General features: G+C 46.9%; 1 protein-coding gene across 2 annotated transcripts in view; it reads left to right on the forward strand.

The window, feature by feature from the left end:
• WDFY4 (WDFY family member 4) overlaps nt 1–27,825 on the forward strand; it is an 856,906-nt gene that overhangs the window by 593,858 nt on the left and 235,223 nt on the right. For both annotated transcript variants that reach the window (XM_086921796.1, XM_086921797.1), the window contains one exon: nt 16,763–16,929. In XM_086921796.1, coding sequence (XP_086777922.1) covers nt 16,763–16,929 — 167 coding nt within the window. The remainder of the gene's footprint in view (nt 1–16,762; nt 16,930–27,825) is intronic.

Consider the following 27,825-nt stretch of genomic DNA (forward strand, 5'->3'; position numbering starts at 1 on the left):
CACCTTTTTTACCTCGTTTTTAGCTGGTACTAGAACTCTGCACACTTTAACACTACTAACCAGTGCTAAAGTGATCTCGCACCTAAACATGGTAATATTGATTCATCCTGAATTAGCACATTCAATTTACTTATAAGTCTTTAGTAAAGTGGTAATACATGTACCAGGGCCTGTAAATTAAATGCTACTAGTAGGCGTGAAGCACTGATTGCCCTTATCCAAGTCTCCGATGTGCCATTGCAGAGCCACTGTGTGAAGGTCATACTGCCATGTCGACCTGGCAAAATAAACCTTTTTCCAGACCCAAAACTTCCCTTTTTTTACTTATAGGTCATCCCTAAGGTAGGCCCTGAACAACCCAGAGGGCATGGTGCAATGTATTTAAAGGGCAGGACATGTACTTTTATGTTTTACATGACCTGGCAGTGAAAAACTCTCAAATTCATTTTTCACCACTTCAAGACCTATCTCTTCCATAGGATAACATTGGGTTTCTCTTATTATATTATATATGTGTAATTTCCAATTGGAAAGAGATACACCCTCCACGTCTGGTGTCTCTAGAATCACAATTTTAAAAAATCCATATTTATTGTGGCGTTGGATTTTAAAGTGTAATTCTAGAAAATGCCACTTTTAGGAAGTTGGCATTTTCTTGCTTTAATATCAACAATTAAGGCTTCTTGTTTTCCGTTTTTACGGATTTTTACAGATGAATACAGACAGAAAACAATGTGATTTCTGTCCGCATTTATTTTTTCAAGTGGCAAAATACAGAAAATGTGCTTCTTTTAAGTGACTCTCTGTGCTCTCTATCATGAATTATAGGCCAGCAGCTGAGTGGGAAATTAAAAAACAGGTTGACATTTCTTTAAATAATGGCATATATCAACATACATTTAATGTATAATACTAGAATTTAGTGGATGTATTGTTATTTGATATTTGGCAGCTTAATTAGCTAAAACACGACAGACATCAAATTATGAGTGCGCGTAGATCAGCTAACTAAATATGGAAATGTAGAGATTTACAACTTCATTTATATGCAAAACACAAAATAAATATGGATAAATGCAAATAAAATGGCCCAAACTAATTATGGATAAATACAGACGGAAATGTTAAAAAAATAAATACCATAAAACCGGGAGTCCTATCAACAATCTATCGAGACAGGGAAGTGGAAGCAGTCTGGGGTCCCACTCAGCTTCCACATATGTTACAAAGAATCAAAAAGGAGTGGAGCCCTGAGGCCTGAACCCCTGAGGCCTTAAGGGATCTTGATAAGAAATATGTGGGACCCTCAACAGCCATTTTCCGCCTTTGGTATGTCCTTGGCCATTGGGATAGTCATGGTTGAAATACATCGTCATCGTCTTGTACGCCTCCACCAGGATGTGATCCCAAGGAAATAGTTGGGATCTACTTCGTAAAAAAAGTGAATTAAAATGACCTCTTTATCATAGAATTAGATTTATTCAAAACAATGATGTGGGTAAGGTTAAAAAATGTGAAAAATAGGACCTGTAATGTGTCCTTTACATCACTTACAAAAGGTCCAAAAAATGGTCTACATGTTTCAGCCGACATGCGCCCTTGCTACGTCGATGACTTTAGTCAGGACCAACCTTAGGGAAAAGGATAATTCCCCCTTTTTTTTATATATATTACTCATGTCGGGTGGGAAACTATCCCCTGGACATGGTTATGCGGCTGGTCGTATTCATTCAGGCAATCGAGATTGCATCTGCTCTCAGGTTTTTAAATCACTGAGTGTTCTGCATAGGGTGGTGGGAGGGATGCGTATGCTGCCCTCTTGAGGGGCAGCTTGAAGCCTCTGGTCTGGTCTCTCCCCTCCTGAATGAATTTCTTGCTTTTGCCATTTGGTTCCTGTAGCCTGTCTCTGATCACACGACTGGGTGTAGTTGGCAATTGTGCTTTGTGAATTCTTCCTAGACAGCCACGCACAATGGGAGCTTAGATATGTCTAAATGGGCCATCTGTGGCAGGATGGAAGGGCGGAGTGGGGCACAGGCTCGCTTACACCTGAATAGGCTGTGTCTTGTCCAGACAAAGGGCTGCATTATCCCTTGTAGTGATTCTGGAGCCAGGGCAGGAAAGGAAAACATCTGTGTAATTCAAAGGCATGTCCCTGGAGTCTCCCCCACTTCAAAGACACCACTGGGAATAAGTACTGGACCTTAGACACCTCCATTTCAGTACACTTCTGGACCTGTGTATATTTTGCCAGGAAGGACTGCTGTGCTGCTGAAGGATTGCCTCTCTGCTAAACTGCAAGCTTCTGGGCTCTTGTTTTGCTGTGCTGATGCTGCCTGCTGCCCTCTTGCCTGGGTGAAAGGGAATGGACCTGCTTCTTTTAACTCCAGAACCCAGATTGACTCCAAGGGCTAGCTGGCTAGCCTCCTGATCTGAATCTTCAGGGACATAACAAGCTTCCAACCCTTGCACCTGGGCCCTGCCATGTGTACATCTACCCTGCCAAGGGGTGGCACTGAGTCCTGAACCCTTGGAAGTGGGCCTAAGGTGCTTTCCAGTGGAACCAACACATCTTCTCTGCTGAGCGATGCATTACTGAGGAGAACCAAAGCATCTCCTCGGCTGAGCAGCTCATCACACAGCAGAACTGATGAATCTCTGTGTGGATTCAACCCTTTGCAAAAGACTTACATTGCTGCCACCTCCCACATCTTGGGATTGAGGCATCACCTTCGGATCCGCTGCTGCGCAACGCGTTTCCCAACACAAGCATCTTGCATCGCTTGTTAGCGGCAGACTCGACGATGAAACTCCGCATCATAGCTTGACCACTCATCAGTACCAAAATATTGCCTCAGCTGCACCTTGCATCTTAGGCAACGGACTCTGTATCGCAAGCCCCGTCAACAGGATCCTTGACGTCGATGCATCAGTACCTCGCACCACAGCTTCGCTGCATCTCAGACCCGACATATCGGCTCAGCTGCACAACGCATCTTCTAGGCAGATCCAAGCAATGCTCTGCAACCACATTTTAGGGTACCCTGTTTAGGGGGCCTAACTGGGTCCCTGTAGCCAGCCCATGCTCTATTGAAGTCGGCGTGAACTTGTGACTTTGTTCCGGTACAGCTGGATATCCTTCAATAGCGCTTTGAGCTTTTTACCTCTATTTCTTACTATAAAGTTTAAAATTCAATTACTCCTGTTCTACTAATTGGATTATTGTTGTTTTGGTCTTGTTTCATCATTGAAGTCGGATTTATATTTCTAACTTGGTGTGGAATCATTTTGGTTGTGTTTTCACTATTTTACTGTTCAAAGTGTTGCACAAATACTATACACACTGCCTCTAAGTTAAGCCTGACTGCTCTGTGCCAAGCTACTATAGGGTGAGCACAGGTTAATTAAGGGTTTGCCTGCTCTTTAGCCTGACAAGGATAGTGGTTCCTGCTTGACCAAGGCTCACACCACAGTCATTCAACCATCCAATTTCTAACAATTGGATTTAGGTGTCAGGATTCAATGAGGCCAGAAATATTTTTTCCGGTCAGTGTCCCTCCCCTAAATCTGGTGTGACTGAGTAATGTTGCTCAAGTTGGGAATAATGTGTGAACCTGATTTCAGCAGGTAAAAATGGTGCCTTTTCTGGCCTGAATCATTGACCATTTTCTAATCTCATTTACCACCTGCTCTAAGCACACATCCATGTTCCCTCAGTGCCATAGAAGGGTTTGGGCAGAGGCAGCCAGAGCTTGTGCCTGCAGCACATGCTCTATCCTCCTGCGATTTCCAGGTGTTTGTTTTATACGGACTGTAAAATCATCCATAATGGTGTGATTCCGGGAAAACCTGGATGTGGGAACATGGGAACAGCTGTGATCATACAGAGCCCTATGTTCCCAAAGATACCACTCAGCCTGACTCAGAATAAGGGCCAAAACGGTTATTATACTTGCCTCCTTGTCAGCACGTCTATTGAATGCTCATTTATTTCTAATTTTGTATTGTACAATATCAACGCATTATTATAGTATTTCGACCTCACGAGATTCCTGTAACAACATTTTTAGACTCTCCTCTGTGGAGAATGCGAATGCTTGCGTACCTCACGGTATCTCTTCCAATCCATCACAGGATCCACTGAACATACAAAGCCCACCCTCTACCTAGGATTGCGCCCGCCAGACTCCTCTCCTATGCAATATCTGAGATCCCTCCCAGGATTGGGTACTTATGCCACAGGATGCACATAATCAATGTTGAAGTATTACTTTGCGGTCTAAGCAAACCGATGAAGCAAGACTGTTAGAAACGGGGTAGCTTGGCGCGGAGCAGGTAGGCTAAACTCCGGAGCAATGTGTAAAGCATCTGCGCAGCCACACCCACAGGCGACACACTAGGCATACTACAGAAGAGACTCCACACCAGGTTGTGTAAAAATAACTTGTGTATTAGGTGAAACACAATGTAGAACCATTGCAGGTACATATACATTGTGCCAACCGGCACCAGCTAGCAATTTACAGGGGATTATGTATAAGGCAGGGCCAATCAGGCCACTGCCAGAACCATCACAAGGCACAGGGGATAAATGTAAGACCATCGGCAATAAAGGTGTAACAGCCAGTACCTACTGGCAAGAACAGGAACTGAGCATCATCACGTCAGCATAAATTAAAGTAGGCAGAAACCTGTGGACATAGAGGCATTCTCATATTAGCATAAGGTATAAACACATTTGCATTATGCAATTACCTAAGACATCCTAGCATGACATTTAGGCATTAAAACATTATGCACCTCCTTAGACGTGAAGCCCATTCGATTAGGCATAGAAACCCATCATGCACCGCACCAACATAGTACATCGGTCATAACCATAATTACATATAAGCCTCATCATGAGGCAGGCATCACCATACTTTTTACTACAATCATGGGGCATGGAATGCAACATCTTTAGACGTAACTTATATCATGTATACCCCTATTAGAACGGGGCATAAAATATGAGCAGGATGGCCTCCTCAGCAGGCAGGAACCCCGTTAGGAAGCAAATATGGGGCATAAAACACATTTGGCCAGCTCCAGCCTAAATACATTAGGCATCTCCTTAGGCATATAAACACATTACGCATCATAACAGCAATGTTAGCATTAGGGGTGAAGAATTAGGCATCATCATATCGGAATCAGGTATCACCTTTAGCATAAATGCACCCCCCCAAAATCAGCAGAGCAAACATAGTGACCCCAAAAATGCAGAGATCGGAGCCCCTCCCGAGGCTACTAAACTCAAATATGCCCCTCGTTGCAGATTGGTCCTTGGCACCACTGCACCTGGGGAGCCCCTACTCTGGGACTCTAATGAAAGATACCGCCCAAACGTTGCAACTGCCCACTGTCCGGCGGGGCAGTTGTATGAAGTAAAGTCAGTCCTGGGGGCGATGGCGCCCCCCCTTCCAAGACTCTAAAATTGGCAATGCTCCCTGAAACCCAACTCTGGGACTCCAAATGGCCTAAATGTTGCAGCTGCCCACTATCCAGCAGGGCAGCTGGGGAACTAAAGCAGTACTGGCCAAAAACAGAGCAACTGGCACTGCCGTGCCTCCAGAGCCCCCACTGGGACCCTGAATCCAAGAAAATTCCCCCTCGGTGCAGCTGCCCGCTCTTCTGCAGGTCAGATGTACAATCCAACAACACGGACCCTCCTGGTACCTCGGGTGCCTCAGGCACCGACAATGTACCACGGCCAGGCCCCGCCAGCCCCAAACTCGGCCTCCCTTACTGGCAGTCCGGGGCCTCTCCCTGCAGCCGGCCCTCCTTTCCTGCAGCTTCTCTGGATATGGGTGGCTCTCTTCGTATTGCTCAGGTGCCCGCGAGGCTTCTGTCTTCTCCCTCGGTCTCCAGGCAGCAGGCTCAGCACACGGGGCTCTCCTCTGCTCACTGGAGCCCGCCAATGCCAGTACCCCCACCTGACTTCACCAGGGCCCCCTCCCGGGACCCAGGACTTCGGTGTGGAGCCTGCCTGCTCCGGATTTCCTGCTCCCTCTTTGCGGGTCAGGGCTTCCAGCGCTCCCTCCGGCCCCGCCCAGATCCAGGCAGAGGCGCCTGGCTTCTGCGTCGCACCTGGGCAGCGGCGGTGATTCCTTTTCTGTTGACGCCAGCGCGGGGTGGGCACCAGCTCCACAGCACAACAGCACAAATGCAGCACTACAGTGGGGTGAGCACCCGCTCGGGGATAAGTACCGGCAATTGCGGGGTGGGCACCCGCTCAATTCAAAGCATAAAGCGGGGTGGGCACCCGCTCTAAGGATAATTTCAAGTGGAGCAAAAATGCGGCATACATGAGGGGTGGGCTCCCGCTGATTAACTTAGGAGCGAGAAGTGCGGCACAAACGCGGGGCTCTCCCTAGGCACCCGGGAGCCCCGCTTGGAATGTGGACTTTTCCCGGAAGCTACCCACACAGTCTAGGGGAATCCCCCTTGTCACTCTGGCAATCCAGTGCTGCATATTAAACACAGAAGTGCTTCTCTCCTAGCAATCAAGAAAATATTGCCCACACGGTGCTGGAGTGCAGGCAGGGAAGCACATTCAATTCAAATATAGCACTCACTAGGCACTAGAGGCCAGGAAAACACAGTCAAGGCTGGGCAAGATCACCAGGCAGTAGGGCAGCTCACCAAAGAAATGAAGTAGCAGTTCTTGGGAACAGTCAAACTTCATCAAGGTAGCAATCCTACTAGCGCAACAGTCTTCACTCCAGTAGAGTCTCTCCTGGATCCAGTAGACAGGCAGAGGGCCACAGTTGGGCACAGAAGCCAGCACACAGGGTCCAGTGGCGGTTCCTCCTGGCAGAGGGTCCCCTCTACCTCAGCACACACAGCAGCCCCACATGGAGTCTCAACTCATCTATATATACACCCCTCACCCCACCTACCAGAAAGGGCCAGAAGCTTCTGGAAGGGTCTCTCGGGAAATCGGTCCCAACTGGTTTTGTGGGAGGTGTAGCGCACCCTGTCTGCCAGACCTCCCTCTTCCCTTCATGAGCTGGGGGTCTGGGAGACAGACACACCCCATGGGGCGGAGCTAGCCTTCCCAGCCCCAGTCACTTTGAGAACTAGACCTGCAACCCACCTCAGGCAGGCAGGCCCCAAGCACACAGAAATAGTGACATTTTAAAAGTGACCTTTCTACATTGGTGAAAATAAATCTATGCACACCATTGTGCAGCATTTAATATCTCCATTCCAGACACACCAAACATGGCACATACATTTTCTACCATGGGGGAAATATCCCCTAAAGGGGGGGTTCCTAATGTAAGCCTATGGAAGGCAGAAAGCACACGCACTTTGCACTGCTAACCAGCGCTAAAGTGCCCAGAGTCCTGAAACCACCAACCTTATGTCAGGAAAAAAACTAAGGGGAAAGCCAAAACGTTTCGGGATGACGCTGCCAGCAGGGCCAAGTCCAACAAAGACCAACAGAGTCATTACCTGTTCTAGCATATGTGTGACAATTGGTTATTTTGTTGTTAAATGTTGTCCATCCCAGGGAAATGTTCTGGTGTTCTTTCTGCATGATCACTAAACATAGTTTGTATTTTTTGGGATTTCGAGACACTTTGCGGAGCCTGATTCGCTCTTAGAGATGACCAATCTGTCCATGTAGGTAAAGTATTCTAATCTCTCTCTCTTCCTCAAGATCATCAATGGTTCATTCCATCCCTTTCCGAAGCTGTCAGAGGGCGGTCATTCCACGTTACTTCTTATCAGGAGCCAGACTGAGTACACCCACTGTTTGTGTCCTTGTTGCCTTGCTCAAAGTATTGAGACTAAATCAAACTTCTGCAAACATTCACTTCCACAGTGCATTATTAGCTCCTTTGCCGTGGTAAAAACGTAGTTATCAAAATACGGTCAAAGTAAGTCCCAAGTCCTAAGAACATGCTTGTGCTGAAGACAACAATGACAAAAAATGGCCACTCAAACACACATACATTACAAATGGGAAAAGAGATTAAATATCCACCAGACACTTACCAGACCATCTTGGACTAGTGGAAATATGTGGAAAAATGGGCCTGGCTCTGGTACTCTACACAATAAATAACGTAGCGCCTAATTTAGAGTTTGATGGACAGAGTACTTAGTCTCAAACGTTACGGAATACCCTCCCTCCTGCTAAATTTTGGGTCAGACAGAGCCTCAGTTTTCTGATGGTGGTTCCTCCCTGGTTATGTTCAGGGCTGGACTGGCCGTATCTGGCACCGGGCAATCCCCCGGTGCGCGGCACGGGTGGGGAGCCAGATTTGGGCCCCTGGGGGCCGTTTTTGTTACAGGGCCGTTTTTGCAGCATCGTCCCTGTAACAAAAACGGCAGAAAACCGGCCCGACAAAGAGCTTGGCGGCACCCCCAACCCCCCCCCCCCTCCCTCACCCCCCCCCCAGCCCCCCCCCACGCCCGAGCACTTTACCAGGGCCGGTTTTGGTTCCCAGTCCAGCCCTGGTTATATTTTTGGAAATGTTACTTTGACAGCCAGGCAGTGTAGAGGCCATTGGAGTAAGGGCATCAGACCGCCCGCCTAGTATACATCGGAGGTCTTGATATCCTTCTGTTTTTATTCATGACCACCAGGTCAGATCTGGCAGTCACAAACAGAAATAACTAATAACCCACCACCCCAATTTGTGCCTTCACAGGAACCACCGTGGTGCTGGCTGCTTTGAGGGTATGCAGTGATCTCTAGATATGGTGGGCGGGTTTATTGCCAAAGTGATGGAGGTAATGATCTCCGCCACCCTGGCGAACGGTGGCCCGCTCACCTTACCATAGAACAGGCCCAAAATCTTTGACATATTTTGCTTAAGATTATTTCGAACCAACGCACAGTCAAACCTTAGTAATTTCTATAACACATAGTGATGTATCATGTCTCTACTAAAGATTAAGGCAGATTAATTTGAATGAGCCAATTAAAGTCTTTTTACAAACAGCCTATTTGTTATTTTTGTCTTGTCATATTGTTTGAGTATTTCTGTGTGTCTGTCTGATGGTTGTTTCGTTCATTGTCATGTAACGCTGGTATTGCATCCAGTTGGTTTTGGATTTGTAGCACTTTACGATATTGCATTGGTTGATTAATAGCCTTTGACCCTACCTGATGTATTTGGCTAGTTGATGTCTTGTGGTGTCATGTGATGCAGTGTCTGGTTGATGGTTGTACTCTGGTTCGGTGTGTTATAATTATATGATAGTTGCAGGAAAAATTGACGGTACCTTAAAAAAGGCTTCTGGGTCCTGTGGTAGGAATGCCCCTGGATGGATTAAGTGGCAAATGAGGACACAAAAAAAATGATAGTTGCATTGTAAGGTCTACATTGATGGGTGAAGTAATTTAAGTTGTCATACTTGCTTGACTGAAGTTGTATGGTGCTGGGTCTCCATTGTATCTAGTTGACTGATGTCCCATGTGTGTGTATGAGGATGTATGTTGTTATTTGATGTTCCATGTTGTTGTACAGTATTGCCTGGATTGTTGATGTTGTGCTGTAATGTATGATATTGTCTGTGGTTGTTTGATGCACAGCAGTCCTATATGCTGTCATATCTGGTTGTTTTATGTCATGTATGGCCAAATTAATTTGTATGCGACTGACTCTTGTTGTTAGTTGTCAAGATGCTTGTCAACGTATTGACCTGTATCCATTAATAACTGGATGCATAATGCCCTGTTGGGCTGTTTCAAATTGTTTGGTTTTGTTGTCCTTTGTTTCTTTGTAATGCTATATATCTTTGTTGATGTCCTATTGAGTTGTCTGATATTGTATCTGAGGTGATATCTGATTGGTTGATGTCCTGTGTGTCCATATAATGAATTTTAATTGGTTGTCGTTTGTGGTTTCTGGAGGCCTTGTGGTATTGTGTGGTGCTCTACTTGGTGGGCTGATGTCCTGTCGATGCTATATTGTGTCCTGTGAGGTTGATTAACGTAGTGTCTTGTTCGTTGGTGCTGTGTAGGACTGTGTGATGCTGTATGAGACCTTATGATTTTAAGTGATTTAAAATGAAATTGAATAGATGTGGTTGAGGTGCTGTTTGATGACGCATGTGGAGATATAGATTCCCCTGCTCCTCAATCAAGTTCAGTTCAGTTAATACCCCATTGTGCATCACAACGTTTTACGTGGCCGTGCTGAATGATGTTATAAAACAGCTGTCTCCTATAGCTATCTGCTATATTTGATATTCTGCTGTCCTTTTAGGCAGTTGATATATGTTAATGACTGATAACCTGTGGCGCTATATCTTGTTGCATCCACTTGTGTGATGCTTGCGGTACACTTCAAATGTTTTTATATTGTATGGGCCTTAATCCTGCTATATGTAGTTGCTCCATTGTATTATTTCATTTGTGTGTGTTATGATTGCTCTTGGACTGGCAGTCGGTTTTTTGATGCTCTATGACTGTCAACAGGGATTTGTTTATCACCCAAGTGCATGGCATTTAGCTGTGTCTCCTGGTGTCATATCCTACTCTGACACACTATAATGGTGTATATGGCTTTAATTAGGCTTAGCCACCCATATTATATGATGCTTTAAGGAGATCTGAACACCTTTGTAATAAAGAATGTTTTTGTGCCCTTATATTTCCCCAACCCCTCCGATGTACTAAGTGGTGTGATTTGGGACATTGTATTGCCTTGTACTTCTCTACAGCAACATATAGTGCTGAGAAGTGCTTTATGACGCCCCTACTGTTCTGTAGCATTGTCGAATATTGCGCGTGCCTTTAGATTGCCATGTCCCACTCTCTGCAAACACAACAGGTGATGGACCGAATGTGGATCAATGTCACACACTCAACCCAGTCCAAAGATCTGGGCCCAAATCCATCGTTATTTTGCACTCCACACCACCCTGGGTTAGACAATGGTGATATGCAAATCAGCTCTGACCCTGTGCCCCATGGGAACAGTCCAGTCCGAACTACAAAAGCCATGTTCTTCCCAGAACGGAATCAAGCATCCGAGGACCGGACCGGTTTCGAGGTAACACCTCTCATCAGCCCGGCTAGCTTGACTCCAGTGGTGTGGAGTGCCTGGGACCCACGTCTGGGCATCCCCAGCGCACTTAGGGCGGAATATGCAAACACAACAGGTGATGGACCGAATGTGGATCAATGTCACACACTCAACCCAGTCCAAAGATCTGGGCCCAAATCCATCGTTATTTTGCACTCCACACCACCCTGGGTTAGACAATGGCGATATGCAAATCAGCTCTGACCCTGTGCCCCATGGGAACAGTCCAGTCCGAACTACAAAAGCCATGTCCTTCCCAGAACGGAATCAAGCATCCGAGGACCGGACCGGTTTCGAGGTAACACCTCTCATCAGCCCGGCTAGCTTGACTCCAGTGGTGTGGAGTGCCTGGGACCCACGTCTGGGCATCCCCAGCGCACTTAGGGCGGAATATGCAAACACAACAGGTGATGGACCGAATGTGGATCAATGTCACACACTCAACCCAGTCCAAAGATCTGGGCCCAAATCCATCGTTATTTTGCACTCCACACCACCCTGGGTTAGACAATGGCGATATGCAAATCAGCTCTGACCCTGTGCCCCATGGGAACAGTCCAGTCCGAACTACAAAAGCCATGTCCTTCCCAGAACGGAATCAAGCATCCGAGGACCGGACCGGTTTCGAGGTAACACCTCTCATCAGCCCGGCTAGCTTGACTCCAGTGGTGTGGAGTGCCTGGGACCCACGTCTGGGCATCCCCAGCGCACTTAGGGCGGAATATGCAAACACAACAGGTGATGGACCGAATGTGGATCAATGTCACACACTCAACCCAGTCCAAAGATCTGGGCCCAAATCCATCGTTATTTTGCACTCCACACCACCCTGGGTTAGACAATGGCGATATGCAAATCAGCTCTGACCCTGTGCCCCATGGGAACAGTCCAGTTCGAACTACAAAAGCCATGTCCTTCCCAGAACGGAATCAAGCATCCGAGGACCGGACCGGTTTCGAGGTAACACCTCTCATCAGCCCGGCTAGCTTGACTCCAGTGGTGTGGAGTGCCTGGGACCCACGTCTGGGCATCCCCAGCGCACTTAGGGCGGAATATGCAAACACAACAGGTGATGGACCGAATGTGGATCAATGTCACACACTCAACCCAGTCCAAAGATCTGGGCCCAAATCCATCGTTATTTTGCACTCCACACCACCCTGGGTTAGACAATGGCGATATGCAAATCAGCTCTGACCCTGTGCCCCATGGGAACAGTCCAGTCCGAACTACAAAAGCCATGTCCTTCCCAGAACGGAATCAAGCATCCGAGGACCGGACCGGTTTCGAGGTAACACCTCTCATCAGCCCGGCTAGCTTGACTCCAGTGGTGTGGAGTGCCTGGGACCCACGTCTGGGCATCCCCAGCGCACTTAGGGCGGAATATGCAAACACAACAGGTGATGGACCGAATGTGGATCAATGTCACACACTCAACCCAGTCCAAAGATCTGGGCCCAAATCCATCGTTATTTTGCACTCCACACCACCCTGGGTTAGACAATGGCGATATGCAAATCAGCTCTGACCCTCTGCCCCATGGGAACAGTCCAGTCCGAACTACAAAAGCCATGTCCTTCCCAGAACGGAATCAAGCATCCGAGGACCGGACCGGTTTCGAGGTAACACCTCTCATCAGCCCGGCTAGCTTGACTCCAGTGGTGTGGAGTGCCTGGGACCCACGTCTGGGCATCCCCAGCGCACTTAGGGCGGAATATGCAAACACAACAGGTGATGGACCGAATGTGGATCAATGTCACACACTCAACCCAGTCCAAAGATCTGGGCCCAAATCCATCGTTATTTTGCACTCCACACCACCCTGGGTTAGACAATGGCGATATGCAAATCAGCTCTGACCCTGTGCCCCATGGGAACAGTCCAGTCCGAACTACAAAAGCTCGGATGCTTGATTCCGTTCTGGGAAGGACATGGCTTTTGTAGTTCGGACTGGACTGTTCCCATGGGGCACAGGGTCAGAGCTGATTTGCATATCGCCATTGTCTAACCCAGGGTGGTGTGGAGTGCAAAAAAACGATGGATTTGGGCCCAGATCTTTGGACTGGGATGAATGTGTGACATTGATCCACATTCGGTCCATCACCTGTTTTGTTTGCAATACCGCCATAAGTGAGCTGGGGATGCTCAGACGTGGGTCCCAGGCACTCCACACCACTGGAGTCAAGCTAGCCGGGCTGATGAGAGGTGTTACCTCGAAACCGGTCCGGTCCTCGGATGCTTGATTCCGTTCTGGGAAGGACATGGCTTTTGTAGTTCGGACTGGACTGTTCCCATGGGGCACAGGGTCAGAGCTGATTTGCATATCGCCATTGTCTAACCCAGGGTGGTGTGGAGTGCAAAAAAATGATGGATTTGGGCCCAGATCTTTGGACTGGGATGAATGTGTGACATTGATCCACATTCGGTCCATCACCTGTTTTGTTTGCAATACCGCCATAAGTGCGCTGGGGATGCTCAGACGTGGGCCCCAGGCACTCCACACCACTGGAGTCAAGCTAGCCGGGCTGATGAGAGGTGTTACCTCGAAACCGGTCCGGTCCTCGGATGCTTGATTCCGTTCTGGGAAGGACATGGCTTTTGTAGTTCGGACTGGACTGTTCCCATGGGGCACAGGGTCAGAGCTGATTTGCATATCGCCATTGTCTAACCCAGGGTGGTGTGGAGTGCAAAAAAACGATGGATTTGGGCCCAGATCTTTGGACTGGGATGAATGTGTGACATTGATCCACATTCGGTCCATCACCTGTTTTGTTTGCAATACCGCCATAAGTGCGCTGGGGATGCTCAGACGTGGGTCCCAGGCACTCCACACCACTGGAGTCAAGCTAGCCGGGCTGATGAGAGGTGTTACCTCGAAACCGGTCCGGTCCTCGGATGCTTGATTCCGTTCTGGGAAGGACATGGCTTTTGTAGTTCGGACTGGACTGTTCCCATGGGGCACAGGGTCAGAGCTGATTTGCATATCGCCATTATCTAACCCAGGGTGGTGTGGAGTGCAAAAAAACGATGGATTTGGGCCCAGATCTTTGGACTGGGATGAATGTGTGACATTGATCCACATTCGGTCCATCACCTGTTTTGTTTGCAATACCGCCATAAGTGCGCTGGGGATGCTCAGACGTGGGTCCCAGGCACTCCACACCACTGGAGTCAAGCTAGCCGGGCTGATGAGAGGTGTTACCTCGAAACCGGTCCGGTCCTCGGATGCTTGATTCCGTTCTGGGAAGGACATGGCTTTTGTAGTTCGGACTGGACTGTTCCCATGGGGCACAGGGTCAGAGCTGATTTGCATATCGCCATTGTCTAACCCAGGGTGGTGTGGAGTGCAAAAAAACGATGGATTTGGGCCCAGATCTTTGGACTGGGATGAATGTGTGACATTGATCCACATTCGGTCCATCACCTGTTTTGTTTGCAATACCGCCATAAGTGCGCTGGGGATGCTCAGACGTGGGTCCCAGGCACTCCACACCACTGGAGTCAAGCTAGCCGGGCTGATGAGAGGTGTTACCTCGAAACCGGTCCGGTCCTCGGATGCTTGATTCCGTTCTGGGAAGGACATGGCTTTTGTAGTTCGGACTGGACTGTTCCCATGGGGCACAGGGTCAGAGCTGATTTGCATATCGCCATTATCTAACCCAGGGTGGTGTGGAGTGCAAAAAAACGATGGATTTGGGCCCAGATCTTTGGACTGGGATGAATGTGTGACATTGATCCACATTCGGTCCATCACCTGTTTTGTTTGCAATACCGCCATAAGTGCGCTGGGGATGCTCAGACGTGGGTCCCAGGCACTCCACACCACTGGAGTCAAGCTAGCCGGGCTGATGAGAGGTGTTACCTCGAAACCGGTCCGGTCCTCGGATGCTTGATTCCGTTCTGGGAAGGACATGGCTTTTGTAGTTCGGACTGGACTGTTCCCATGGGGCACAGGGTCAGAGCTGATTTGCATATCGCCATTGTCTAACCCAGGGTGGTGTGGAGTGCAAAAAAACGATGGATTTGGGCCCAGATCTTTGGACTGGGATGAATGTGTGACATTGATCCACATTCGGTCCATCACCTGTTTTGTTTGCAATACCGCCATAAGTGCGCTGGGGATGCTCAGACGTGGGCCCCAGGCACTCCACACCACTGGAGTCAAGCTAGCCGGGCTGATGAGAGGTGTTACCTCGAAACCGGTCCGGTCCTTGGATGCTTGATTCTGTTCTGGGAAGGACATGGCTTTTGTAGTTCGGACTGGACTGTTCCCATGGGGCACAGGGTCAGAGCTGATTTGCATATCGCCATTGTCTAACCCAGGGTGGTGTGGAGTGCAAAATAACGATGGATTTGGGCCCAGATCTTTGGACTGGGATGAATGTGTGACATTGATCCACATTCGGTCCATCACCTGTTTTGTTTGCAATACCGCCATAAGTGCACTGGGGATGCTCAGACGTGGGTCCCAGGCACTCCACACCACTGGAGTCAAGCTAGCCGGGCTGATGAGAGGTGTTACCTCGAAACCGGTCCGGTCCTCGGATGCTTGATTCCGTTCTGGGAAGGACATGGCTTTTGTAGTTCGGACTGGACTGTTCCCATGGGGCACAGGGTCAGAGCTGATTTGCATATCGCCATTGTCTAACCCAGGGTGGTGTGGAGTGCAAAAAAACGATGGATTTGGGCCCGGATCTTTGGACTGGGATGAATGTGTGACATTGATCCACATTCGGTCCATCACCTGTTTTGTTTGCAATACCGCCATAAGTGCGCTGGGGATGCTCAGACGTGGGTCCCAGGCACTCCACACCACTGGAGTCAAGCTAGCCGGGCTGATGAGAGGTGTTACCTTGAAACCGGTCCGGTCCTCGGATGCTTGATTCCGTTCTGGGAAGGACATGGCTTTTGTAGTTCGGACTGGACTGTTCCCATGGGGCACAGGGTCAGAGCTGATTTGCATATCGCCATTGTCTAACCCAGGGTGGTGTGGAGTGCAAAAAAACTATGGATTTGGGCCCAGATCTTTGGACTGGGATGAATGTGTGACATTGATCCACATTCGGTCCATCACCTGTTTTGTTTGCATGTCCCACTCTCTGGCATTGCATGATGTTGAATAGGGCTTTCTATGCCCCGTAACCCTATTTCTAACCACTTTCCTTTCTGTGCCCTATATGATATTGCCCTACTACTGCTGCTATTACTGCTGCTACTACCTCTACTACAATTACTACTGGTGAATATATTTTCAAGCTCTTAGTACCAAAATGGTCTTGAGGTGCTGACTGAAAGGGAATGTTTTTTTGGAGCGGTGCGTGCGGGTCTGTGGAGTTCTGCGTTCACTTTGGCCTCTGTGTGTCATTCTGTGTGACGTCCTGCATCTCTGCATCTATCTTTTTGTGGGCTTATTTAGCTCTTTGCCCTTCTTCTTCCCTGTTTGCTGTTGTAAGTGCCTTTATTTTACACCGACAGACCTCTGCTGTATGGTACAAGGTCATACTCAGCTCTTGTACGCCATGTGCACTTCTGTGGCACCTTTTGGTGTTGTATGTGACTCTATTTATCTCCCATCCTCTAGCGTAGAGTTTAAATGTTCTTATGGCTTCTCAATGGTCTGTGCCTCTGTCTGCCACTGTTGCTTGTGACCTGCACCTCTTTCCTCGTTCCAGGTATCTCCCGAACCCACGCTCTGGATGTGGAGGTTGGTGATGCGAGAAGGGATGAAGGCCAGCTGACATTCTTCCCTGCTCTGCACGATGGACTGAAATCCGAAGAGCTCTTCCACCAGTGTTTGGAAAGGGAAATCCTCTTGCAGGAGTTGGCAGAGAACGAAAAGGTACTATTGGTATTGACTTATCCTGCTGAGGAGAGAAGAGGTAAACAGGTCAATGATGGAGCCCAGGGCAGGGTTAGGAAGAGTCTGGAAGCTAAACAGAGTTCCACGGTCAAGGAAATGGCGCATGTGCCATCCTAGCTGGTGGTAGGGGGCGAGAAAATCTGAGCCTCACCTGGCACACCATGAGCCATAGACACAACACTGATGGGTGACTGTCAGTTTCCAGGCAGGTGCAAGTGGTGATGGGGGTTCTCTTACTGGCTGATTTGTAGCTTGGTAAGTATTCTGATGTTTCTTTGCATTTCTTATAAATCACTTGGCTCATGGGACTCTGTGGGGCTGCTTGTGAAGACCGCTGTCTTTTCCAGCAAGGCAGGCATCAGATGTATCCACTCGTGGCAAGACAGCTATCCAAACCTCTTCGTACCCACCTCCTCGCCCATAATGCTGTAGGGAACAAGCACAGGAGTATTGGACAGGAATCTGGCAATGATTACAATGGGAGAATCTGTTGGATTTATTTACCTTGGTCCTCAGTCTGAGTGACTGGTGTCCCTTCAGCAGTGGTATCGTGAAGTGGTGAAGTAAAGAGAGAGAAAAAGCTAATGCTGGTGGTACTTCAACTTAATGGGTGTACACACTACCCAGACTGTCCTGCAACCCTAGGCGAAGGGGAAAAGCTCTGCTGACAGTGTCAGCTGTTGCATCACATTAAAGGTTGCCATTTTTACACTCATTTCCAAGTGATAGCCCTTTGTCTGTTAGACAAACGTGTATACCTTGATTGAGGGAGTTTGGGGCTTGTAACCATTGCACATCTCAGTCACCACTTGGCTTTTCCGCACAGCTAGCCTTTCAGTAGGTTGCAAGTTGGTTGTGTGTGTGCCACTATAATGTTACTTCTTATCCAATGTGGTATGCTTGGTCGTTTGTGTATGGTATGGGTGATTAGTTGTGTAGTGCACCCAGGGTCTTGAGCTTATTTTGTTTCAAATAAAAGGAAAGGCTACTCAGTGGCACTGTTGCCTGTTTCCTAATATTATATATTTTATTTATTTATTTCAATACTAGTAGCCCGTCCCGACGTTGTCCGGGCATGCTGTAGCCAACGCCACTGTACCTTAACACGCTCCAGCTGCGAACGTGTTTGTCCGGTGTTCGCTCCATCCCCGAACGTGTTTGGCGACTCCAGCCTACGCCACTGCAAAATGCGAACGTGTGTGTTCGCTCCATCCCCGAACATGTTTGGCCACTCCAGCCTACGCCACTTAGACACACAACATCGCATCAACGTCCAACGCCCACAACAATGCTAAAGGACACGCCCACTCATATTGGAACGCTAGTCCAACACAGAACGCTTCTCTTTTGCCAAATCCCACAACGCACACGCCCACAACGGACTACTTTTCACAAAACGTTCTTTTCCCCTTCTAATGTATATGTTGGGCTGCTGTATAACCCATGACCATCTGCTGATACTGTAGTTTGCAATGCTGTATTGGGTGTTCCGATTGGTGCTGTAGTTCTTGAGCTTACCCGCCTCAAAGGTTTGGGCTCTCTCTTTATAATAGTAGTATAGATTTGTGTAGGTGATCTTCACCCAAGAGGATGTCAGAGTGCTTAACATAAAGTTTAAAAAATGGGGTACATATACAAATTTATCCTTACAGAATTGTAAGCCGGGGAAAAAGTTCAAACACTTGCGTACAGCTCAGAGTGTAGGACAGATGATGTTACATTTAGCCATTTTGTAAGATACACCATCGTTGTGCGCGATCACCCCCATTTTTTGCTAACTATATTGCACACTAGGGCACTGGTGGCTAGTCCCCAGTCTATGTGATCTGGCCCCTAAAACATGGCAAACCCCTGACAATCCCCAATTGGCATAGTTACATTTCCAGTAAGTCCATAACATGTGATGGAGCAAAATACACCAGTGGTATAGAAAGTTAAATGTCATCAATGGACTGCATCACAGGTGTGCTTTTCGCTAGGCTGATTAGAAAAACATGACTTCAAGCCTGCATATGCAGTCTGACTACTGCAACTTTTAAATCTGCAAACAAGCCTGACAAAATAACCCGTTTTAGAGGAAAGGACACTACTTTTAAATATAAATGAAGTCTCCTCTAAGGAGGTCTCATAGCCCACAAGGTAGGATACCTCATTTTTAAAGGTGATACATTCAAGAATTTAGAGTTGAGATGTTTCTGCAGTGATTGATGTCCAAAGGCTGCTTCCAATTTACAGAGCTGGAGCTAATGCTATGACAAAAACAAAAGTACAACTAAAATGCTAATTTTAATGACTCTGGTTTGTGATAAGCTAAAGAAATTATAGCCTTTGCCAGTCTGCAGCTCCAGTAGGCTAATTATAATCAGCCTGCTGGCAGCTGCCCATGCCAAAGCTTTCCCCTTAATGTGGTGTGAGAACTGCTCCCAGAGCAGACAGACACAATATCCTGGGTCTTTTGATAGAAAGACCTTGGTGCGAGGTATGTGGTTCATCCTGTCTATGGAAGGGCATTTGGGAAGGGTTCCAGAACTTTATTACTTTGAACAGGACCATTGTGAGGCATACTTATATTATATAAGGGAGACCTGGGAAATAGATGCTCTTTGATCCAAGGCAACAGTGTAGCCACCTTGGGCACCAGTTCAGTAGCGGGGTAGCTGGACCCAGAACCAGTTTGCTGTAGTTGAGGAGGAAGGTGACTGCTCATATCCTTAGACATGCCCTTAGCTGGGACACCACCCACCTCCAGAAGCAGGAGGATTCTGCTGTGCTGGATTTAAAATCGAATAGTCCCTTGAGGAATTGTTTTCAGTAAGGCAAAAAGGATGTGCTACAAAAGTGGGAAGGTTTGCCCCAGGAACTTTTTTCCTCATTGGTCAGATAGTGTCCAGGAGTCACAACAACCGACTGGCTAGTGAATCCTACAAAAGTAGCACCTTGCCCCAGGTCATGAGAACACATCTGGACCTGTGGAAGAAAAGAAGAGGTCTGGGCCTACTGTCATTGACCTGTGTGGAGAGCGGAAGTACTTGACATAATCTTCCTTGTACCCAGGACTGAGAAATGTATTTCAAGGGTCAGTTGGCTGACCACCAGTGTGGCTACTGGGACACATCAAGGTGCAATAGGAATTTGGCCCTAAGGTCCTAGTAGCCATCAAAGTGACAAATAGAATAGGCTCCATAAAGTTTCAAAAGTGGTGTCATAGAACATGTTGGACTTATAGGACCTCGGGAGCTTCAATGGGAACTTGCTGCAAAGGCATCCAGTTTCAAGAGGATTTTGTCAGTTACACCTTCCAACTTGCCCTGCTGGAGTCTTTAGGGTGATAATAAAGAGACTAAGTCTGAAGTTAGAAATATTGATAACAAGGCACAAAAGGTATCCTGCCAATGAGAGGACTTGGGCAGATGTGAAATCTGAATTTTCTAACTCAGAGCTTTTCCCACATGAACCAACAGCTTTAGAGGGACCTCGTCCAATGGCAATCTGACTTTAAGAGGACTTTGCTCGATACAGCCTTCATCTTTGTCCCACTGTAGAAGTTTGACTTCCATTTCGGAGACTAAGTCAGAAGGATTTTTCTTTTTTACTAGGACATCTATATCCAACTCTGCACCCCTGTGCTCAGCTTGAAGATACACGTAGGTCCAGGTCAACCCCAAACAGTAGATTTTGATTAGGACTTTACTTTTCTTGGTGCTTTTTTCCCTAAAACTTTTTAAAAAATCATATAGCCTGTTCCTCTTATTTGATTGAATTTTTCTAATTACAATTTTCTCTATTTTTAGAACTTGGGATATTTTATTGTCTTGTATTTTGACTTTTTTTCCAACTGTTTTGTACTTCTAAATATTTACACACTTTTCCTTTAGTTAAGGCAGCCTGATCTGTGCCATAGCTACCAGTGGTTGGACCAAGGTTTATTTATTCAACTTGTTTGTTGAGCCTGACATGAATGTAGACGTATTTCTTGGGAAGGACACAAATCCTTCACATCTTCTTAGCCATTACCTTACATATTTGCATATATTTATATTTACACTTTTGTTGTTACAGTGGTGCTTACAGCCAGCAATTTGATGTGTTTCAAAAGAACTAAAAGTTTCAGGTAGTTATGGTAGGCTCTGCTTTTCAGTCAGAGAGAAGTGAAGAAGTGAGTTCAGGAGGTGGCTAACAGGTTAAAGAGCTGGTGATTTTGGAAAGTGATGCAGGATGGGTCATGTCCATTTCTTAGAGTGATTATACTTTCAGGGGGAACCTACGAAGGAGTAGGTTTGTGTGTAGACGTTCTTGCAACATAATGGTTCCAGTTAGCGATTAGTTGTCCTACGAAGGTATCTTCTTCTACCTGAGTGTTTTGCTTATTAAATGATAGAGGATTTTGTAGCACTACGCACAAGTTTCAAAGGGTTTTAGAGCACTACTAAGCAAGAGAGTGGAAAGAGGAAAACATGAGGAAATGGGGCATCAAACATGCACTTTCATATATTAGATTCATCATATTGCAGGTTGCCTGCTGGGTTGCATAGCCTACCACCATTGCATTGTGAAATTCTCTAATAGATTCTTGGCTTGAGAAGGCAATGGCTTGTGTGAATGTTCAGTCTAGTATCAGTGCAATACTCTAGGAATGATAGAAGCAAATTTGTGTATCAGTTCTTTTGTGCTCCTTTCTGAACCTTAACTCATTGTGTTGTTGTCTGGAGTACGGCCTGCGTTGTTCCATGCTCTAGGTTCAGACACTCCTCAGGGGTTACCTTCTGCACTGTTTTTGTTGAACTACTATGCTTTTGCAACTCAATTATGTGTCGCAGATCTCAGTGACAAAACAACTTACTCTGGCTCTGTGCATCATTTGCAGCACCTTGAAAGTGACTATTTATTCTTTGGGTAGCTAGTGAATGAGCACAAAACTGGTGGGATATGGTATGATCTTCTCAGGCCTGTTCGTCATCTCACTACTCAGTTATAAACCTGTTGGAGTACTTTTGTGAGTATTTGTGGGAACTGGAGCAAGTGTGTGACTTTTCTTATGATCAGGAACTTAAGGTGCTTGCTATGGACAAGCCCTTTATTTGCATGAGTCTTCTGGGTAAAAAATAACTCCCAGATGTCTTCCTTTGGTAGCTTTTTTGGCAACAGAGCTTGGTGTTGGAAAGATGATTCATTTGGATCAATACAACAGAAAGGTAGCTGATCTGGGCTCAACATCCCAACATGAAACCCTTCGGTTTTTGATATTTCAAGGAAGAGACTGATCTCTCTCATACATGCTTGAACGTGGGTCAGGCAGAGGGAGGTGTCTAAAGTCTCTTGAACCACCACACGATCAAGATGTAATCTAGGTATCATTAGCGTAATTCTGGAAGGGCATCTTGTAAAGTTCCAAAATGGCAACCCTGGTGCCCAGGTAGTTGTTGAAAAGCCACGCAGAGAAGGACAAATGTTACATGCTATGATACGCATTTTTGGATTCAGGAAATCAATGATGGAGTCAAACCAGTGTAAGGGAGTTGGTGCTTAGTGAAAGGAAGATGTCCCAGATTGCTCTGAGACCAAGTTTTGTGTATTCTAGGCTTCTAAAGCTTTAGTACTCAACTGTACATTTCATTCACTAGGTAATCTTCGACATAGAATTGTGAAATGGTCTGAAGAGCATCAATTTCCCAATACAATGTAAATACTGAGTCCAGTGTGTGGTCCGCTGTTTGTGTAGGTTCCCTCACTAGTAGATTGAAAGCCAAACTGGACTATTGGGGATGAAGTTGTTGGATGTTTAATTACTGAAACGTCAACCCAAAGAGTCAGGGCCCCCAGGTTAATGCTCTTGTTTAACATAATCAAAAGCCACAAGGCCATACTCAGGAATTATTTAAAATATTTACATTTGTTGCTCCATCATTCGCATACGATGCTTTGACTGAAGACGTTGTCCTCTAGCTTGCAGTTTTAACTCCAGTGCTTGAAGCTTATGATGCTTCAAATTGTATTTCCTTGCACTCTGGTATATTTGTGAAGACTTGTGCCTATTATGCTGACAGATTTTTCTTGTGATACAGGCATCTGGGCACAACTAAGGCGATCACGACCATGGGTTCCTGAGATACTGGGTTCCAAGGTTTTCCTGGTAGACTTTCCCATTCACAAGAAGGCTGTCAGAACTCTTAGACACCCATGGACAGAAATATTCTGCCCACCAACTGCCCTTGTCACAATATACTAGCCCATCAAGGCCAAGTATGACAAGGAGCTGTAAAATGTCAACAACTTAGCAGTCAAGCTAATACCGAAGTCATTTGGGGGCACCAATGGAACGCTAATAACACCTCTATCAACTCTCCATCCCTCCACTGACATGGACTTGAAAATGTAAACAAAGTTGTAACACAAAGACGTGAGCCCTTTCCAAAGTTATGCTGCAAAAAAGGCACACAGACTTATGTTTTGGATCCATAGAGCAGGATGGGATTCATCTGGTTTCGAACCTCTTCATCTATAAGTGCTAGACACAGAAACTGTGGGGTTTCTCTGCTTGAACTGCTCAGCCTTTCTGCCGCCATTTTAAATTTCAAAGAAATACCTACGTAACATGTTTATCTTTATTAACTGTGAAATGAAATGAAAAAGAAGTGTGTAAAGTGCGAAGGTGTCAAGGCGCTAGCTCAGCAGACAAGACGACTATTTCTTAAGTATAAACCTACAACCACCTCCTGAAGTACGCCTTGACTAATTGAGCATAGCTACCACTGTAGAATCAAGGAAACTAAGAGAGTCTTTGTTAACCACTACAAGAAACTGTACCCAAGAGCTTCGCCCATGAGGAGAAACAACAGTACAAAAATCTGCCTCACGACATGGAGAGAAGGCCTGACAAGTGTTTTAAAAATACGCACACACACGCACACTCACCCATGTGCACACACAGACAGAAAAAAGTGTATAAAAATATAACTCCAGATTTTCTGGGATAAAATAGCCTGGTTAAAACGGCTTCCGTATTTAAACAATTAAGAAGATGGTACTGGGATGTCTGGTGAAATCGAGTATGAGGAAAGCAGGGGGGGGGCTTGTGGAAGATCAAATTGGGTGACTAGTACTGAATTCTAGTCCAAATAGTGATGGTAGACTATTGTTTTATACACGCTTTCCTTATTTCAAAGGCAGTGTGATGCAGAATTCACTCCCGATGAGGCTACGGGGGTGCTATCCACGGTGCTGATCTCCAGAAGTTCCTCGGTGGTCATTAACCCAGTGAATGCTGGGAAATGTGGACCGGTTTATGGCCTGGTTACCAGGTGGGCTTCTACTTACTATGGTGTGGAGAGGCAGCTGAGCCTAGTCGGGGTGGCTACGGGGGGCTTTCTCGCCCATTGGCTAGGATCCTAGACCATGTAGGCTGCAATCCCGTAATAGAAGCAACCCGTGATGAGGTTTAAGTACACCACTTTGGCACAAAACGTCGATGGCGGTCTCTGAAGGTCATAGGTCACTCGCGGCCTGAGAGCAGCGCTCACCGACAGATGTGATACTGCCGTCCTGAGGGGCCGTCTTAAGTAGTGGTCACTCGGGGTGCTCTGCTACCACAAATGGATCCAGTCGATACCTTAATGTCACCAGCCACAGAAGGTGATGGGACGGACAGCCTGCGGAGCCCGTGCGCAGATCTGCCCTTGATCAGACCCTCCAGCTTTTGACGAATTTGAGAAGCGCTAATTTCCCGTGGAATTACCCGTGGTGCAGGAAGGCCGCAATTTCCAATGGAAGATCTACCCAAATAGACAACCTCGAGTTTGGATCCGTGTTGCATTATCTTTAGGGCTATGTACTCTGCACACAAGATAACGCTGTGTGCCTGTGCGTGCTTCCAAGATACCAACGGTGCAGGGAGAACATTTTCCCAGCTCTGCACAAGTTTTGCTGCCGCCTCCCGGCAGACGGGATCTTTTCAGCCCGCATGTGAGAGAGCAGGCTCGCGCCTCTTCACTGCTATGCAGTCGTCGAAGTGGGAAAAACGTAGGGGGACGGTCAGTGGCGGCTGGTGAAGTTAGTGAGTGGTAAGGCTGGGCTTGGCGGGGTGAGGGGTGTTACGACATTTTTTTTCTAGAGGGCAGTAGCCATAATCTGCCACTGCCCACCTGCCCTCCTGTTCACTCTTAATCAACGCCCCTATACCAGGTGGCCAAGTCGCCTGTGACCCCTTTGAGTCCTAAAGCAGATTGCCAACCTTTCCTGCCTTGTGCCACCAATGAGTGAGTGGGTACTGGAGCCTGCAGCGCCTTGAGACCCTCGCGGGTGAGTAGCGCGCTCTACAAACCCCTGATTGATTGATTAATTGGATGAGGAGCAATATGACACTGCAATAATCTCTTACATACCAAGCAATTACATTTGGAAATAACCATGACAATGCCTGCTTCACAAATGTTATGTTATGTTATGTTAATAACTTTTATTCAGCGCACAGCTGCCCCAGCGAAGGGGCGTCCTGGCGCCTGATCAAGTACCACAACACAACAAATCGCCGCTGAAAAGAGAGGAGATCAGTATCATATACGGAAACAAGATAACACACCTTTGCTGCACTATATTTCAAGGCAATTGTGCTTCACTTACAGCCCTGTTTGTAATTGATCATGGCAATAGTTATATACAAGCAGCATATTTAACTAAGTGGGAGAGTGAGAGCATGTTCTCCATACAGGAAATCATACAAACTCACACAGTAATGGTTTACATAAATGGCAATGTGGGAACAAGCATGACATACAAAACCACACCACTCACCTACGGCGCAGTGAAGGGCCTGTAATCGAGAACTGAATTCACATGAAATGTGGGCCACAAAGAAAAACGTGGATTCAGTGCTCACGGACATGCACTAAAGAGGAACCTCGAGCGAAGAGCCACATAATGCCGTTGTCTTGGGCTCCAGACCAGAGAATCCAAAATGATTCTAGTCTCAAGGCAATAAAATATACAAACAACTCAACTCAGTGTGACAGAACACGTGGAGAATCTAAGGTTATGGCTCCATTGTATACAGGTATACAGAGTTACAAGACATAAAACACATACACTCTCTGGTTGAATCAAGGTCGTCAGGTGCTTAAAAAAAGGTAAAGGTAGCTTTGTTTGATAAAGCTCCTTCTTTCAAGATGATCGATAGGAAGAAATACAGAACGAGCACCGAGAATACAATAAAGAACTATTGCAAATGTCCTTGATCATGTTTATAAGGATATTGTGCTTGTGGCACCATTTACTGTGTAGACATACAGCTTGATAGAACATTTGGAGCACCTAAAGGACCTATTTCTTTTTCACAAGTACTCATTTGTACTCATCAGCCCCGTGGAGCATTTCCTCTGGAGGAATCTTTGCTTGTGGGAGAATAGGCAGCTCGGCAATCGTCTGCTGCCAGGGCACTTGCTGGGTTCGGGCCCTTCACCTGTCTGGATGGTACAGCACTGCCCCATTTAAGACCACTCCCAGGCACTGTGGTCCCGGGAGGGCTGGGTTGTTAACAGCACTGGTAAACGAGCTCTAGTTTGAGTGGCACTAGGGCAGGAATCCTCTGATGCATCTAATCAGCTCGCACGACCTCTCGGTGGATGGAAGAAGAGGTTAGAGTGCATGTGGGATCTTTCTTCAGACTTCCACAAGAGGGAACAGTGTCTCGAAGGAAGGAGAGTTGTATGAGTGTAGAACTGCATGAGACTGCACAATCTTGCCTGGTAGTCTGAACCCGATATAAAGAAGCGCAGGATGTGCCTCACACCAGTGGGAATTATAACATAATTCCACAAGTGACAATTAGCATTGCACTTAACTCTCTGACTTCAGTTGTGTGTAGCATGAGAGTTTTCATTTTAGGGACAACTCAAGGCGGTGCGGGTGGGGAAATAAAGGACGGTTTAAGCCACGACTTACTGTTCATACCATCCGTCACATTTCTAACCTTCGATCTCAGATTGCTGGCACTGTCGGGTGGCAGAGTGGCTTCTGTCAGGTGCCGATCTGTGCCTGTCGCAGGGTCATCAGAGCATCACTGGAATGGCCTTACTGGCGGGCAAGGAGGTCTTGGCTTGGCTCACCATCGGGCTACTGAGAGCCCAGGGCAGTTACTGTGACACTACATGTTCTGCTATCGGGCCCGTCACTCTTGCAGTAACTCTGACTCTTCTAGTTTTATAGAGCAGGATCCAAAGCAAATCCATCAGCCCATGCAGCTTGGACGCACATACTCTCCTCAAAGCATTTAGGGGCAGATTTATATCAGCAGGGATGTTACATGGAACAAAAAGAGGGAGAGAGACAAATAGTGGATTCGTTCTCCCTAACTGAATGTATCAAAAACAAGATAGAATCCACAACGGAGTTAGAGTGGTCCCTACTATGGTGTGGAGCACTACGTGTTTTTAAAATACCCCTCACACACCAAAAGGACCCTTGGTGTAATGCTTCATCATGGGGGTCTTCGCACTCCTCTACGGGATGCGGCGGGCTACTACCTACGACTACGCGGGAGCACTTTTACACAGACTATGTGTGGTGTGTGTGGGTTTTCTGTGGTGATCAGTGAGTGGTGAGGTTTGAAGTGTATTGGATAGTTAAAAAGTACCTGGCGTGACTCAAAAAAGTTTTAATGGGCCCGAGCTGATACTACTAAAAAAATTGTGAAATGAGGTTACTAATGTAGTATGATGTACATTAACCTGCTGTGTGCGTCAACATGTTTCGGAGTCTAGGGCTCCTTCTTCAGTACGGGGTAGCACAAATCCCCACCTTACTCACTCACGCAGCATCCGTCTTGTATGTCCCCCTACGCAGCTCCACTGGATGTAAAAAGCTTCCTTGGGTCACCTGGCAGAG

Source organism: Lissotriton vulgaris, chromosome 5 (genome assembly GCF_964263255.1).
Source record: "Lissotriton vulgaris chromosome 5, aLisVul1.2, whole genome shotgun sequence".
NCBI lineage: Eukaryota > Metazoa > Chordata > Amphibia > Caudata > Salamandridae > Lissotriton > Lissotriton vulgaris.